The sequence below is a fragment of the Tachysurus vachellii genome, chromosome 11 (assembly GCF_030014155.1).
Source record: "Tachysurus vachellii isolate PV-2020 chromosome 11, HZAU_Pvac_v1, whole genome shotgun sequence".
Taxonomy (NCBI): domain Eukaryota; kingdom Metazoa; phylum Chordata; class Actinopteri; order Siluriformes; family Bagridae; genus Tachysurus; species Tachysurus vachellii.
The window spans coordinates 1,927,501-1,942,500 of record NC_083470.1 but is presented as its reverse complement, the minus strand read 5'-3'; the positions used below and the strand labels follow the sequence as shown (position 1 = coordinate 1,942,500).

General features: G+C 42.5%; 1 protein-coding gene across 2 annotated transcripts in view; it reads left to right on the top strand.

The window, feature by feature from the left end:
• The window catches only part of sema6bb (sema domain, transmembrane domain (TM), and cytoplasmic domain, (semaphorin) 6Bb), a 99,011-nt gene that overhangs the window by 39,588 nt on the left and 44,423 nt on the right, over window positions 1–15,000 (top strand). For both annotated transcript variants that reach the window (XM_060882126.1, XM_060882127.1), the window contains exons 2-3: window positions 11,783–11,894; window positions 14,448–14,562. In XM_060882126.1, coding sequence (XP_060738109.1) covers window positions 11,804–11,894; window positions 14,448–14,562 — 206 coding nt within the window. In that variant the 5' untranslated portion in view covers window positions 11,783–11,803. The remainder of the gene's footprint in view (window positions 1–11,782; window positions 11,895–14,447; window positions 14,563–15,000) is intronic.

The window sequence follows — 15,000 nt, the reverse complement described above, 5'->3', positions numbered from 1 at the left end:
GTGTGTGTGTGTGTGTGTGTGTGTGTGTGTGTGTGAGTGGTAGTAGTGGATGTTAAGTGTAATTACAGTGACAGATAAAATGTTTGTGCTTGTGATATTGAGTTGAGCCAAAAATCATGAATAGAATTAAAAATTTGATTAATTGTGCAAGTGTTTAAGCAGTGTGAGTGCGTGCGTGTGTGTGTGTGTGTGTGTGTGTGTGTGTGTCTGTGAGTGTGTGTGTCAGATTTTAGGAATAGATCTATCTATAGATCTGTCTCTGGCCATTGTGTCTCAGGATTAGTGTAGGAGGCGTGGCCATTGTGTCTCAGGATTGGTGTAGGAGGCGTGGCCATTGTGTCAGGATTGGTGTAGGAGGCGTGGCCATTGTGTCAGGATTGGTGTAGGGGGCTTGGACATTGTTTCTCAGGATTGGTGTAGGAGGCGTGGCCATTGTGTCTCAGAATTGGTGTAGGGGGTGTGGCCATTGTGTCTCAGAATTGGTGTAGGAGGCGTGGCCATTGTGTCAGGATTGGTGTAGGGGGCTTGGACATTGTTTCTCAGGATTGGTGTAGGAGGCGTGGCCATTGTGTCTCAGGATTGGTGTAGGAGGCGTGGCCATTGTTTCTCAGGATTGGTGTAGGAGGCGTGGCCATTGTGTCTCAGGATTGGTGTGGGGGGGTTGACAGACAGACATGTGGCCTCTTTGTCTCAGACTTGGTGAAGAAGGCGTGGCTTTAGTAGCATGATCTCAGTGCTGAGCCGATTATCACTCTTTGTGTGTGTGTGAGTGTGTGTTTGTGTGTGTATGTGGGTGTGTATGTGGGTGTAACAGAGATAACACTTCATCCTCACGGACATGGTTTTTTAGAGAATAATCACTTTGAGTGAAACATATTTAAATTTGCAAATCCTCAAAGCCATTAGCCAAAACATTTGATTATTTATGAGTTGGATTATGTCTCTCTCTCTCTCTCTCTCTCTCTCTCCATGTCTCTCTCTGCTGTTTACCCCGGCATGCATGTTAAACACCACGTAGCGACTGTATGTGTGTGTGTGTGGGTGTGTGTGTGAGTGTGTAAGTCTCTGCACTTTTCAACACCATGCAGCGACTGAACGTGTGTACAGTATATATGTGTGTGTGTGCTTATATGTGTGTGTGTGTGTGCTTATGTGTGTGTGTGCTTATGTGTGCGTGTAAGTGTGTGTTTATGTGTGTGTGTGTGTACGCATGTGTGTGAGTGTGTGTGTATATGTGTGTGTATGTATGTGTGTATATGTGTATATGTGTGTGTATGCGTGTGTGTATACATGTATATGTGTGTATGTGTGTGCTTGTGTGTGTGTGTGTGTGTGTGTGTGTGTATGTGTGTGTATGTATGTGTGTATATGTGTATATGTGTGTGTGTATGCGTGTGTGTATACATGTATGTGTGTATGTGTGTGTATGTGTGTGTGCTTGTGTGTGTATATATGTGTGTGTATGTGTGTGTATGCGTGTGTGTATGCGTGTGTTTATGTGTATATATGTGTGTGTGTATGTGTGTGCTTATGTGTGTGTGTGTATGTGTGTGTATGCGTATGTGTATATGTGTATATATTTGTGTGTGTGTGTGTATGCGTGTGTGTGAGGCTCTGCACTCTTGACCGTGTCACATAGCACACGTTAATAAACTCCTGTCTATCTTCACTCAGGAGGAGAGAAGCAGTGTGTAAAGGATCTTGTGAATTTCAGCAGCGAGAATCTGCTTTATGATGCAACTAACAAGCACTTTTTAGATTTATGCAAAGGATTTGTTGTTCTTTCTGTCTGTCTCTCTATTATTGTGTCTTTGACTGTTTATGTCTCTGTCTGTTTGTCTGCGCGTCTATCTTACTGTTACTGACACTTATTTCCTGTCTTTGACTGTTTCTATCTGAGTATCTGTCTTTCTTTTTATTTGTCTATTTCTTACTGTCTGTCGTTTACATATCGCTGTCTGTCTGCCTGTCCTTTTATCATTCCATTTCTGTTATCTGTCTATCTGACTGTCTTCCCCTTGGTCTGTCTGTCTGTCACTCCGATGTGACTCAATTCCTGATTCTTGGTTCAGTGGTAAAAAAAAAGAACTTTCTGCACGACTCTCTCTCTCTCTCTCTCTCTCTCTCTCTCTCTCTCTCTCTCTTTCTCTCTCTCTCTCTCTCTCTCTCTCTCTTCACACTTCATCAGTCCTCAGTATTACATTTGGAAAAGAGCCAGTGTTCCTCATCCTCTCTTTCTCACTGCCTTTCTCAAATATTAGTGCCTGAGGAATGTGTGTGTGTGTGTGTGTGTGTGTGTGTGTGTGTGTGTGTGTGTGTGTGAGATGTTAGCCACAGTCGTCTGATGGAAACCGGCATCTCTTTGGGATGTCTGCTGTATTTAAGCCCTGTGTCAGTGTTTACGGCTGAAACATTAGAGCTGATTTACTGCCGAGTGTTAGAGAGACACACCGGGACACTGGACAACATCACAACAATCAGAACTGACGTGTGTGTGTGTGTGTGTGTGTGTGTGTGTGTGTGTGTGTAAAAGAGGGGAGGGGGGGTAAGGAGTGTTTAAGCAAAAATGAAACTTTCCCTCAAAATTTGTAGTGTTGTTCTGCTTAGGCTAATGTCGCTAGCAAATAAGATATGCTTCCAGCTACCATTTTAGCATTGTGATAAATAACCACACTCTCACTTTAAGGTTTGTGTAAATTGTATGTTTACATCCTGTACATGTTTGCTGTACTTTGCTAGCTAACATGTTTTTATCTAGGTAATATAGATTAAATGTGATTCATTCCAGACAGATGTTTTGAACGTCTGACGCGATCCGCTAGCTAGCGAGCACTGCTTGTATTTCTGGCTAGCTAATAAATGGAGGGGGTTATGTACATACTTATTTATTTAGGATTAAAGCTTTATTTAACATTAGCCACTGTTTATGGATTAACAGTGTCCTGTTTGTTTTTTAGCTAATTTCAGCTTTTATGGGATGTATACTAATGCTAGCTAGTTTGTTCAGTTTGTTATTAAGATTAATTATTAGTTAGTAGCTAGGTTTTTAAACCTAAAATAAGGCTCCAGTATAAGTGTGTAAACGGCAGATTATTTTTATCCTAATTGAATTTGGCAGGGCTGGATGAAGAACCATCATGCTAATGAAGGAAGCAGCGAACTGAAACCTCCCTAAGAGAGGATGTGATGAAAGAAAAAAGGAAAGAAAGTTGGGTCGGTTCAGAGGCCGAGTATCTCGGGTCAGCGTGGTCCATTTGGCTGTGGGAGAAAAAAAAAGTCGGACATTTTTGCACTTTTGCTTTTACGGCTTTTCCCACCATTAGCGCATTCCGTTCATATCTGTCACTCGATCCTGCTCATTTATTTTCCTCTCCCACTCCCTGAGCATCTTGTGTTTTTTTCTTTTTCTTTTCCTTTCTTTTTTTTATCACTGCTATCATTCTTCCATCTATCATGCCTGCTGAGACTTTTCAGAACAGTCTGAACTGCCTTGTCCTCCCTGCCGTCTTTTCATCATGTGTGTGATTCATCACGTGTTGTTGCTCGTTAGAAATTATTTTGTGTGCGCTCAAATCAAAAAGAGCCGCCGGCTTTCTGTTGCGAGAGTTAATTATAGATCGGTGCTATGTCTCGCTCGTTCGTTTCTACAATCGAATCGGACAGATTTGTGCCCCCAGCCTTCTGTATTTCTACTGGATGTGATGCTCTGACGACTCGGAGGGAACCGAGGGTACGCTTTCCTCTTGCTCGGTTACGAACCGCGGATTAAAAACAACCTGGATCTGAGCTGAATAGACTACATAAGTACAGAAACCTCTGAGACACGAATGATAAAACAGTGAATCTGGATAGTTCATGCTGAATGTTGCATTGTAGAACTCAGACACAAGCTCAAAAGTACGTTTTAAAAACGGCAGGAGAAAGAATAAGTTCTAAAACATTGTGTCTAAAACATTCTGGAACTCTGAATAGTGTGTTTCAGAACATAGACTCGACCATTCTGGAACATGCTAGAGCTAGAGTTTGCAAAAATGTGGGTGTTCATCTAGAACGCTGCCTAGAACATTCTGGAATGACCAGTTTTACCTTCTACAATCTTGGCCAGTGAATTCCAGAACACTGGATGGTGTGTTCAAGAACATATCCTAGGTCATTCTGGAAAGCAAGTTAGAATTTATGTGTTAAAAAAAAAGAAAGAAAAAGGGAACGTATTTACGGAACACGGCCTTAGTTCAGTCTGGAACACAGATTGCTGCATTTTACAACATGACATTCATGCTCTAGATTCTAGATTCTAGAAGATAAATTAGGTTGTTTTGGGTCAGTAGTTAAAATGTTCTAGAACACTGCACAGTGCTTCGCTTTTCATTAAGTACAACTGATTTACATGGGTCAAGATAATAGGTGTAATTCTCCAACACTTAGCTGTAAATTCTAGAGCAATGAGAAGATTAAACAGAGACGAAAAAAGAGGATGTATATCATTCAAGAACACCCATTGGCTGACCAAGGAAGTCGGGACATAGTTATGGAACATTGGCTGGTTCATCCTGGAACACCAGAGTGGTGCATTCTACATCACTGAATAGTACAGTCTAGAACACTGGCTGGAGTAAAAATTGTTTGCTATAAGCTAAGTACTGTAAGTAGATGTAGGGTGTAGTTCTAGAACACATGGTGAGTTCATTCTAGAACATGGGCTAAGTGATTTAGAGTGTAGTTCTAGTACATGGTTAGATTTATTTTAGAACACTTTTTAATGGATCTGTTACAGCACACAATCACAGAGTGTAGCTTCAGTCCAGCGATGCGCAGGCGACTCCGAGGGAATCGAGGATTCTGTTCTCCAGAGGAATGAAAAGGGGACTTGAGGTTGAGCTGAATAGCTGAATAGTTTGAAGTACAGCAGAACAGAAGACAAGACTGATGAAGTAGGGGTCCAGGAGAGTTCACTATACACAAAAGCCTATATTAAGCAGTTTGTCATTGTGGTATTGGAAGCATGAGTGCGAAGCCTTGACCTCCTGCCATGGGAATTTATCTCTGTCCCACTTCGTTACAGTCAGAACACAACTTAGCGCCTGCAACGTTCGTTAAAGACCAAGACCATAATAACAGTGTAGCTGCGGGTTCCAAACCTCGGACCGGCGCCAGCACTCCATGCCTCGAATGCCACCGGATCACATGACTTACGTTCATGATGTAGGAGAGCGAAATACGATCTCCTCTGTTCTCTCCAGTGGCAAAACTCCAGTGGGAAATGAAAACACGCTCTGCGGTTTTACAACGCTAGAAGAAGCTAATTCTAGAACAGTGTTTATTTTACAACACTGAGACGCATGAGTATGTTTGTGTGCGTGTGTGTTGGGGCGGTTGTTGTAGTTCCAAAACCAACGAATTCTGTCTTACATAAATGTAACCGTTGGCCAGATCTAGAAATCAATAATCAAGGTACAATAACCAATATGTTCTAGAAAACATGTAAAAGACGTTATGAAACACTCGGAACACAAGCTAAAACTTAGGTATTAAAGTGGAAAGGAAAACTGGAGTGTTGATCTAGAACTTAGTGTGTTCAGCAGCATTGGCTGGGACGTCCTTCTTGGCTTTGTGAACGCTTTTTTTTTTTTCTTTCTGAAAAATAATTTTTGAAAGAAACTAAAAAAAATTTGCTTTAGAATGGCAACCATTTTAGGTCCAGAACCCAGCAGAACACTGTTGCTATGGTAACGTCTCATCGGATGGCCACAGCGCGTTAATTGTCCTGCTGTGTGGAATTGAGATTACTGCTTTATCAATGCATTTAAACTAACCGACGTGATCCGAACCTAGGCTGTTATTAATGATCGTCGCCATGGTTACCTTGTGACCTGTACTAGAAAATAAAAAGACTAGTGGCAGTAGCATCATCAGGGTACGAGGTACCGGACACGTCACAGCTCTTGCCGTTACAGGAAAAGAATCAACAAAAAGCAAAGTAACTTATTTTTTTTTTATAAGGGCGCCTCTGTTATGGCAAACGAACCAACACTTTTTGACCAATCAGAGTGCAGGATTCAGCCAGTGTGACAGAAATGATTTGCTGTAATCTAGTCAGGATGATAAATAAGACATTTGTGAGGGAGGTTCTTCTTCTAAATACTATGAGCACCGTCCTTCAGCTATGACATCTTTATTCCTGTGGGAGTGATGATGGAATGTGACACGATCCTGAATTGATGGATTGTCCAATTTTCTCTCGAAGCAGAAAAAATAAAACGGTTCAGGTGTATTTATGGTGTAATCGAAGAAATCCTTAGACCCAAGCTACGTAAAAAAAAAAAAACGTTATACGTGACACTTTGCTATACGCTCTGTTAGGGGTTCTAGATCTAGATCTAGGTCTTCTGGGTACTCATTAGCAGCCCAGACAGACACGGATTCGTGTCTGACATCGTAAGTCCTGAAGCTAAAAGTTCTGTATAAATAAAATTCAGTTCAGTGCCGTATGCAGACCGAAGCTCAGCCAGCGATTCATTATTATATAACCACAAAAAAATTCCCAAAATATCTGTAAAAAAAAACACATCAAAGGTTTAATTTATATCCAGTCCTGCGTGGATGATCATTCAGAAACCGAAACCGCCTCACGTATCATAAATCCGCTTCTCCGGTTGCACCTCCTCTCAATCTCTCTCCAGTTCCATGAGCAGTGTTTTATCTGGAACGAGCGTAATCTCCTTTCGCTTTCACATCCAGCCGTGATTTATAGTCTTCCTTCTCCGTCGGCGTCTGTAATGAATTTTTTTGCCCTCCTCCACCTTGCATGTCATCAGCATATTTCTACCCGGAGGCCGTCTGTAAGCATATTCACGGCATTCGCATGTCAGTGCCGTCCTAACAAATGACGAAACCTAATGAAATGCGTGATTAGCATGCCAGGCGCAGGCTTTGTCTTTTCGCTCGGAGTTTTCGGCATCGTTACTGCAGACACGGCTAGCTCGCAAGTTAGCTTGTGATCCGTCAGCGTGATAATCAAAAAGACATAAACTTTCTTTACCAAGTTTAAATCTAACACCAGGCTAAATCCATGTTTAGCCAGATCTTGATGCTAGCGTTGATTTTATCCATCCTACTTGGTTGTCCTGTTTGTATATTTAGCTACACATCACAGACACAGCTAGCTCTATGGTTAGCAGGTAATGTGTTAAATGTACTGTAGATAAACTGTAAAAAAAAACTGATCTTACTAATAACCGCACTAGTTTTTCCTTAGCATGGCGTTCCGGTTTATTTAACTTTGTGTAACTAGCTAGTTATTATATGTATAACAATGGGGGAGAGACAATGACTATGCAAGTTACAATGACGTTACAATGCAAGTCACCTTGCAATCTATTAGCTAGATAATTATTTAAACTAACAGGCTGAAATTATTTTAACTAAATCATCATGCTAATAAGGAGCTACATTTTTTCCTCGTGAATGTTTCCTTTTACTTTTAGAAAATGTAGAAGACATGTCCGGCTAGTCAGCGTTTTAAAAAGAATCGAGTTAGTGCTGTAATAAACATCGAGTTAGCACTTTATTTTACATTCGATTTTACAAACATAATTATTTGAATAACAGGTTAGCTGAATCATGATTATCAGTAAAATACAAAACAAATACTCTCACTCACTCATCTTCTACCGCTTATCCGAACTACCTCGGGTCACGGGGAGCCTGTGCCTATCTCAGGCGTCATCGGGCATCAAGGCAGGATACACCCTGGACGGAGTGCCAACCCATCACAGGGCACACACACACACACACTCTCATTCACTCACGCACTCACACACTACGGACAATTTTCCAGAGATGCCAATCAACCTACCATGCATGTCTTTGGACCAGGGGAGGAAACCGGAGTACCCGGAGGAAACCCCCGAGGCACGGGGAGAACATGCAAACTCCACACACACAAGGTGGAGGTGGGAATCGAACCCCCAACCCTGGAGGTGTGAGGTGAACGTGCTAACCACTAAGCCATGGTGCAGCCTAAAACAAATACAAAAATCACATTTTTAAAGAACACTAAAAAGAATCTAATATAGTATATACTTTTCAGGGAAAAAAGCATAAACAGTCAGTAGGCAAGTAGAATATTAGCATGACTAGCACGCTAATTTACTCAGCAGGACATGTTTCTTTACTCTGGTGTTTCACATCAGTGGTTTTTGTTTTGTCCTAATCGATAACAAACACGAAAACTAGCCGCCGTTCTTAGCCGTCATTGTACGTGTGTTTTTCGTACAATGATGAAACCTCATAGGATCCATACAGTCTCAAAGGTCTAACCAAGAGAATTCCTTAAACCCTGCACGTGTTAGCGAATCTTTCTGTAAATAGCACCACACTCCCAGGCCCCCAGGAGCAAGTGAAGCTAATAGCAACTTTGTGTTTCTAAAACAAACACAGGTGTTTTTTCTCTCGGTGGTCTGAACAGCATTTAATGGAATTCTGTGAAAACTACAAGCAGATGTATGCCGTAGCCTGCCAGAAATTTGCACTGATTAGCATCTCCTGCTCGAGATTTTCCGCTCTGGCCTTCTCCCAGCATGTACCGAGTGATCAGACTCCGCTCTATTGGCAATAGATCAGTCTTCATTAAGGCTTTGTAAAGGCCCCGGTCTCACCTTAATTGGATTAGCGATTTGTTATCTGTTCTGTCAGTTGGAGTCTCGGTGGGTCGGAGGAGATTACGGCCTCCGTGTCGTGCCTTGTGTTTCGCTCTAATTGATCACTTAATGACTTTAGCCGATTTCCCGCCTGCGATTAGATTGATTCGGGTGAAAGTGGCAGTGTTAAGGGAACGCCGGTAAAGTCGCGAGCTCTCATTTACTCCTTGTGTTGATTTCCGTCTTCCTAGCGCGGCTCGTCTTGAATTAACCGAGTTAGCTTTGATTGTGTTGACTCGTTTTCTAAAGCAAGCAGCAGCACCGATACAAAACGATGATGTAAACAGATTTGATGTCCTCCGGTTTGTTCATGACGTTCGCTTTAGCTTTATATCAAGGGCACCGAATCGGGTCGTTTTATATACGCAGAAATATCGTCCAGCTGGCGCTTTTTTGATCATTGAAAACGTGTTGTTTTTATTCCACACAGAAGTCACGCTACTGGTCAGTGTCACAAATTCCCACCTTTTCAGTGAGTTATGTTCCGCAGAGGATTCAGAGGAAGCTGAGCTCGTGTTTATTTCTCCTTGTTGGTTAATATTCAGCAAGCGATTCGGGGAAACTCTGTAGCCCCTGGATGTGCGATTATGCTAATGCTAATTGAAATTGTGAGGTCTGACATTTAATCTTAAATCATGAGTAACAGCATCACAAAGGAATTCTTCAGTCTCACGTTCCCCAGTTCTCCTTTCTGACCTCTTTTCTTCTCTTTCTTGTCTTTCATGCGAGGCGATGATTACGCTATAATTTGCCGCTGTTAGTGTGTGTGTGTGTGTGTGGGTGTGCATGAGTGTGTGTGTGTGAGGCCTCCTTGTTCAGTAGTAAATTGGGGGGAATTTTAGCAATGTCCTGGAAAGATGGTGAGTCCTGATAAATCGGTGTGACTCGATTCCTACAATGCTTTTGTTTGTCTGTGTGTGTGTGTGTGTTGGCTTCACACACACGTCCCACACTTTTTGACAAATGGCTTTTAGCCTCTTTTGCATGGCGTAACGTGATCGTAGTGAAGCGTAGGGAAAGCTGAGATTTGTTTGACTGTGTTTTTTTTTCTGAACGAATAAAGAAACGCAGGCTGCCTCATTCAAATCCGAGTGAACGTCTTGTCAATGCTGCTCTCGTTTTACACCCCGTTTGTTTACTTTGGCAGCATTAAAGCGAGAAAATGAGTGTCGCAGCCAAATTTTTTAAGCAGATGTTAGGAGCGTGATCGACCGGAGCTGAGCGATAGCAGCAGAATCCAATCTTAATGGCTATAGAATTTTACACTCTTCTTTTCTTAATAATAATAATAATAATAATAATAATAATAATAATAATAAATGTCTGTATCCCTTTAAGGTTCTAACGATTAACACACCTTATTTATCAAACTGGATCCAAAGTCATTTATTCGTAAATTGTTCGTTGAAACGCGGACGCGAGAAATCTAGTGTCCATCAAAACGCAGAACAAATTTCAACCGAATTTTATTTCAGTTTAAGAATTTTTTTTTAAATAAAGTCGTTTTATGCAACAAATCTCTGGATTAAGACAAATAAAAATTTCAGGAGAAAAGTAATGACACCCTATAAAGTGAGGAGGAGTTAGGTTCATGCTGCACCGGCTGTTTGTTTGACCTTTTATGGAGTTTTGTGGGCGGGGCTAGATGTAAAGCGCCGCCCGGGTCATTTTCGGCTGGTAATTTTACTCTAATCAGCGTTTGCACACGCATTTTTTTTTAGTAAAATGTGAATAAAAATATTTACACTTTAGTGACGTTTGTAAAAATCTAATTTTTGTCGCTTCAGTTCTTTTGTTCTTAAGAGTTTAACTTTAAGAGTTTAAGTTCAAGAGTTGAAGTTTTTTTGATCGGAATATTCACGTATCAGATGATACCGATGAAGGGAAGAAACTCTGAGATTCTGGTTATGGGTTTAATCATCTGAGTCTCTACAGAAACGTGTGTTTTGGAGGAAAAGTGTGAGGTTCTGATGAGGTTCCTCAAAACTGCCCTGATGTGATTGTCATGTTTTTGTGCACCGAGGTTGTAATTTTACTGACTGATTGCTTTTTTTTGCTGTAGATTGTGCTTCATTTTCTGTTTTTATCAACTGTTCAGCCTGCGCTATTGTTTTCTGTAATGATGCAGAGGAAAAAGGTCTCTCTCACACACACACACACACACACACACACACACACAAATAGGATTTTAGCTAACGTTAATATCAGCTTTCCCCACACACAAACACACCCCACACCCTGCACTTCCCTGCTCTACTAAATAAGTAGAGAAGGGGCGGGACTTGCGTTAATCCTGATCAGCCAATCACAGACTTCATAAATGACATCATGCGTTTTCTTTACGTAACACCTAGCATAAACAAATACTCCACCTTTAGTTGTTACATTAGCTGGCTAACTGGTTAGCATGTGTATCATAACCCTGAACCTCTTTAGCAGCACATATGTGAGGTTGTGGGTTAAGAAAAGGTTCGCTGTTGCTGGTGAGCTGATGTGAACATCTTCAGTGTGATGTCGTGTAATAAAGTTTGCAGTCAAACTGAACTATGAGGCTAATTAAGGCGGGGCTTCAAACCTGACCCCCGAAATTTAACCGAAAAGGTTTGGCTCGCAAACAACTGTCCGGTATTCTTGTTCTTGTTGAGACGTTTAGTCCACACCAAACACACACACACACACACACATAATTTCTGTAGCCCCACCCCCATTTCTTTCTCTCTCTGTTATCTTTCTTTCTATCAGAGTGTGACCCTGTTTTGTGAAGTCCCTTTGGATCTGCTGTGTAGGTTATTGGGCTACTGATTGCTGAGGACCAGAACACACACACACACACACACACACACAGGCCATTAGAGTAGACTGTGCCATGTGCTGTTGCTGGATGAGTTAATCACTGATCTTAATCTCAGAGAGTGAGAGAGAGAGAGAGAGAGAGAGAGAGAGAGAGAGAGTTTGTTAAAGACAATGTACTGTATAAGGGCTCTGAATCACAGTGTCTCCTCAGAGCTGTACAGTGTGTGTAGCATCTTCTCTTTGCTCCGTTTCGTTCTCCTCATTCTTTCGTCTTTTCTCTCGTCTTCCAGCTTCAGCCGTCAGCAGCCACCATGCTTTTGTTCGGACTCTTCTGGCTGGTCCAGTTGGCGAGTTCTGCATTTCCAGAAGAACCCGGAGCCCTGAACATCATTCCTACTGAAGGTAAGCACATGGCACTGCGCGGTTAGCAACCGTTAGCACGACACTTTCAGTCGTCTAAGTAGCGACTCGGTCCGACTTCCTCGAACTTTGTGTATTTTTGCCTTGAGCTGATAACACATGAGCAACATGTGTGTGACTGAACCCAGTGTAATTCAGCGGTGTAACTCGAACCAGTCGTTTTATAACAAACTGACCGAAACACACAACTTCACAATAACTCGTCATTAAACATGGACAAGGTTAAAGATTAAACTGAAACCCACTTTTATTAGCTTAGTTATACACTGAAACCCCCCCCCAAAAAAAACGCTTCACTGGGGTTCTGTACTGAGTCCTGGGGTTCCTTCAGAAATGTTCTGTAAGGACAACAAAGAAGCCGTTTTGGCAGAAAGTGTTGTTTGGGCTAAACTTTATTTATATAAGATATATTTTGTAATTTTATAATTGTGTTCAGGGGGCACGGGTTGGGGGTTCGATTCCTGCCTCCGCCTTGTGTGTGTGGAGTTTGCATGTTCTCCCTGTGCCTCGGGGGTTTCCTCCAGGTACTCCGGTTTCCTCCCCCGGTCCAAAGACATGCATGGTAGGTTGATTGGCATCTCTGGAAAATTGTCCGTAGTGTGTGATTGTGTGAGTGAATGAGAGTGTGTGTGTGTGTGCCCTGTGATGGGTTGGCACCCCGTCCAGGGTGTATCCTGCCTTGATGCCCGATGACGCCTGAGATAGGCACAGGCTCCCCGTGACCCGAGGTAGTTCGGATAAGCGGTAGAAGATGAGTGAATGAATGAATGAATAAAATTTCTTTAAAATAAATAAAAAAACAAAACACTCTTTTAGACTAAAGGCCTGGAGTCATCTGCACTACCGTGACTTTATTTAGGTGTGTAAACAAAACCCTATAATTGGGCCACATGCTGCGTTACTGGAGGAATCCTCGGGTCTAATGTAAACCTCAGTTAGTGATGCTGTCGTACCGAGACAGACCGCCTCGAGGCGGTCGAGTTAATGACCTCATTTAGGCGGCCCCTTAACAAGCACTTTAACCGCTTAGCAGAAGTTCAGTGACGTGTCGCTCTGCCGGCCGTCACTCGGTGTTCCAGTTGTGATTTATGATCAGCGGCGGATTGTTGAATTCAGAGTAAAGACAGTTTCTCAGTTTCTTCAGCCTCGTGTCTTGTACACGATAGAAGGTGAGATAGCCGTGAGACAGCAGAGAGTGGATTCACGAACTCAGGCCTGGGGAAGGAGCTTATCAGGAGAGAGATGATAGAAGAGATACAAGGGAATGAAAGAGAGTGAGAGATGGAGAGATATGAGTATAGAGTAGAGAGGAGAGGAGAGGTGTGGTGTGGAGAAGAGAGGAGAGGAGTGGAGTGGAGAAGAGAGGTGTGGTGTGGAGAGGAGAGGTGTGGAGAGGAGAGGAGAGGAGAGGAGAAGAGAGGAGTGGAGAGGAGAGGAGTGGAGAGGAGAGGAGTGGAGAGGAGAGGAGAGGTGTGGAGAGAGGAGGAGAGGAGAGGAGAGATGTGGAGGAGTGGAGTGTGGAGAGGAGAGGAATGGAGTGTGGAGGAGTGGAGTGTGGAGGAGTGGAGTGTGGAGAGGAGAGGAATGGAGTGTGGAGGAGTGGAGTGTGGAGGAGTGGAGTGTGGAGAGGAGAGGAGTGGAGTGTGGAGGAGTGGAGTGTGGAGAGGAGAGGAATGGAGTGTGGAGGAGAGGAGTGTGGAGGAGTGGAGTGTGGAGGAGTGGAGTGTGGAGGAGTGGAGTGTGGAGGAGTGGAGTGAAGAGAGGAGAGGAGTGGAGTGTGGAGGAGTGGAGTGTGGAGAGGAGAGGAATGGAGTGTGGAGGAGTGGAGTGTGGAGGAGTGGAGTGAAGAGGTGCTTCACTGTTAAGTGCAGTGAATAAGGAGGAGATGTTTCCTGTTACACTGCAGTGGAATCATCACGTCTCCCTCAGACCTCAGACCTCTCATCACCATCATGATGTTCTCGCTCTTCTTCTCTTTTCTTTTTGAAGAATTTCTTTTATTTCTTTCATTATATTTCTTTAATTATTCTTGGTGTCGAGATCCGATGTTTATTTTCTGTGAGCTTCTGTGAGGTTGTGATGAACAGCAGGTTGGATCAGTTATTCACCTTTAAAGAAATAAAATACACTCGACGTGTAAATGTTAAAAACCATAAAGGAGTAAAATTAGGAAGTAGCTTTGTTTTATGAGCTGTACGGATTAAAGGAGAAGAGAATATTAATAAAGTCATAAAGTGTAATAATAAAGTCTTTTTATTCTCTCTCTTTCTCTCTCTCTGTCTCACTGTCTCTTTCTCTCTCTCTCTTTGTGTCTCTCTCTCTCTTTCTCTCTCTCTCTTTCTCTCTCTCTCTCTCTCTCTCTCTGTCTCTCTCTTTCTCTCTCTCTCTCTCTGTCTCACTCTCTGTCTCTCTCTCTCTCTCTTGCTCGCTCTCTCTGTCTCACTCTCTGTCTCTCTCTCTTCCCCCCCCTCTCTCTCTGTCTCTCTCCCCCCCCCACCCCCCCTCTCTCCCCCCCCCTCCCCCCTCTCTCTCTAGTGGTGAGGAGGTATCCGGTCTTCCTCGGCAGAGCTCACAGCTCGTCTGTTAATCAGGAGCCGCTACACATCCAGAGAGTTCTGCAGGTCAATCGCACGCTCTACATCGGAGCCAGGTATGAAGGACACAATTATTACACAATTTACACACAATTAATCTCACACTTCACACTCTGGCACAACTTAAGAATTTGTGTAAACTGCAATTTTTTTCTAACGTTCCTCCAAGTTGTTGAGCAGCATTTCAGCCACGTTACATTAAAGGAGGAGAAACTGTGGATGTGGAAAAATTCACAAAAATATAATAATAATAATAATAATAATAATAATAATAATAATAATAACAATAATAAATAAACACATGCTGCAGATCAATTAGTTTAATATGAACTTTGATGCTCTAAATTGCCTGGAATTTCTATAAATAATTCAGAAGCTCGCACAACATGTGAAAGCTGCTCTCGATTATCCTCTGATCCTCACTGAGGGAAAAAATGTGCAAAACGGTAGAAAGTAAACATTTCACGGCTTGTAAAAAACTAAAAATAAATCTA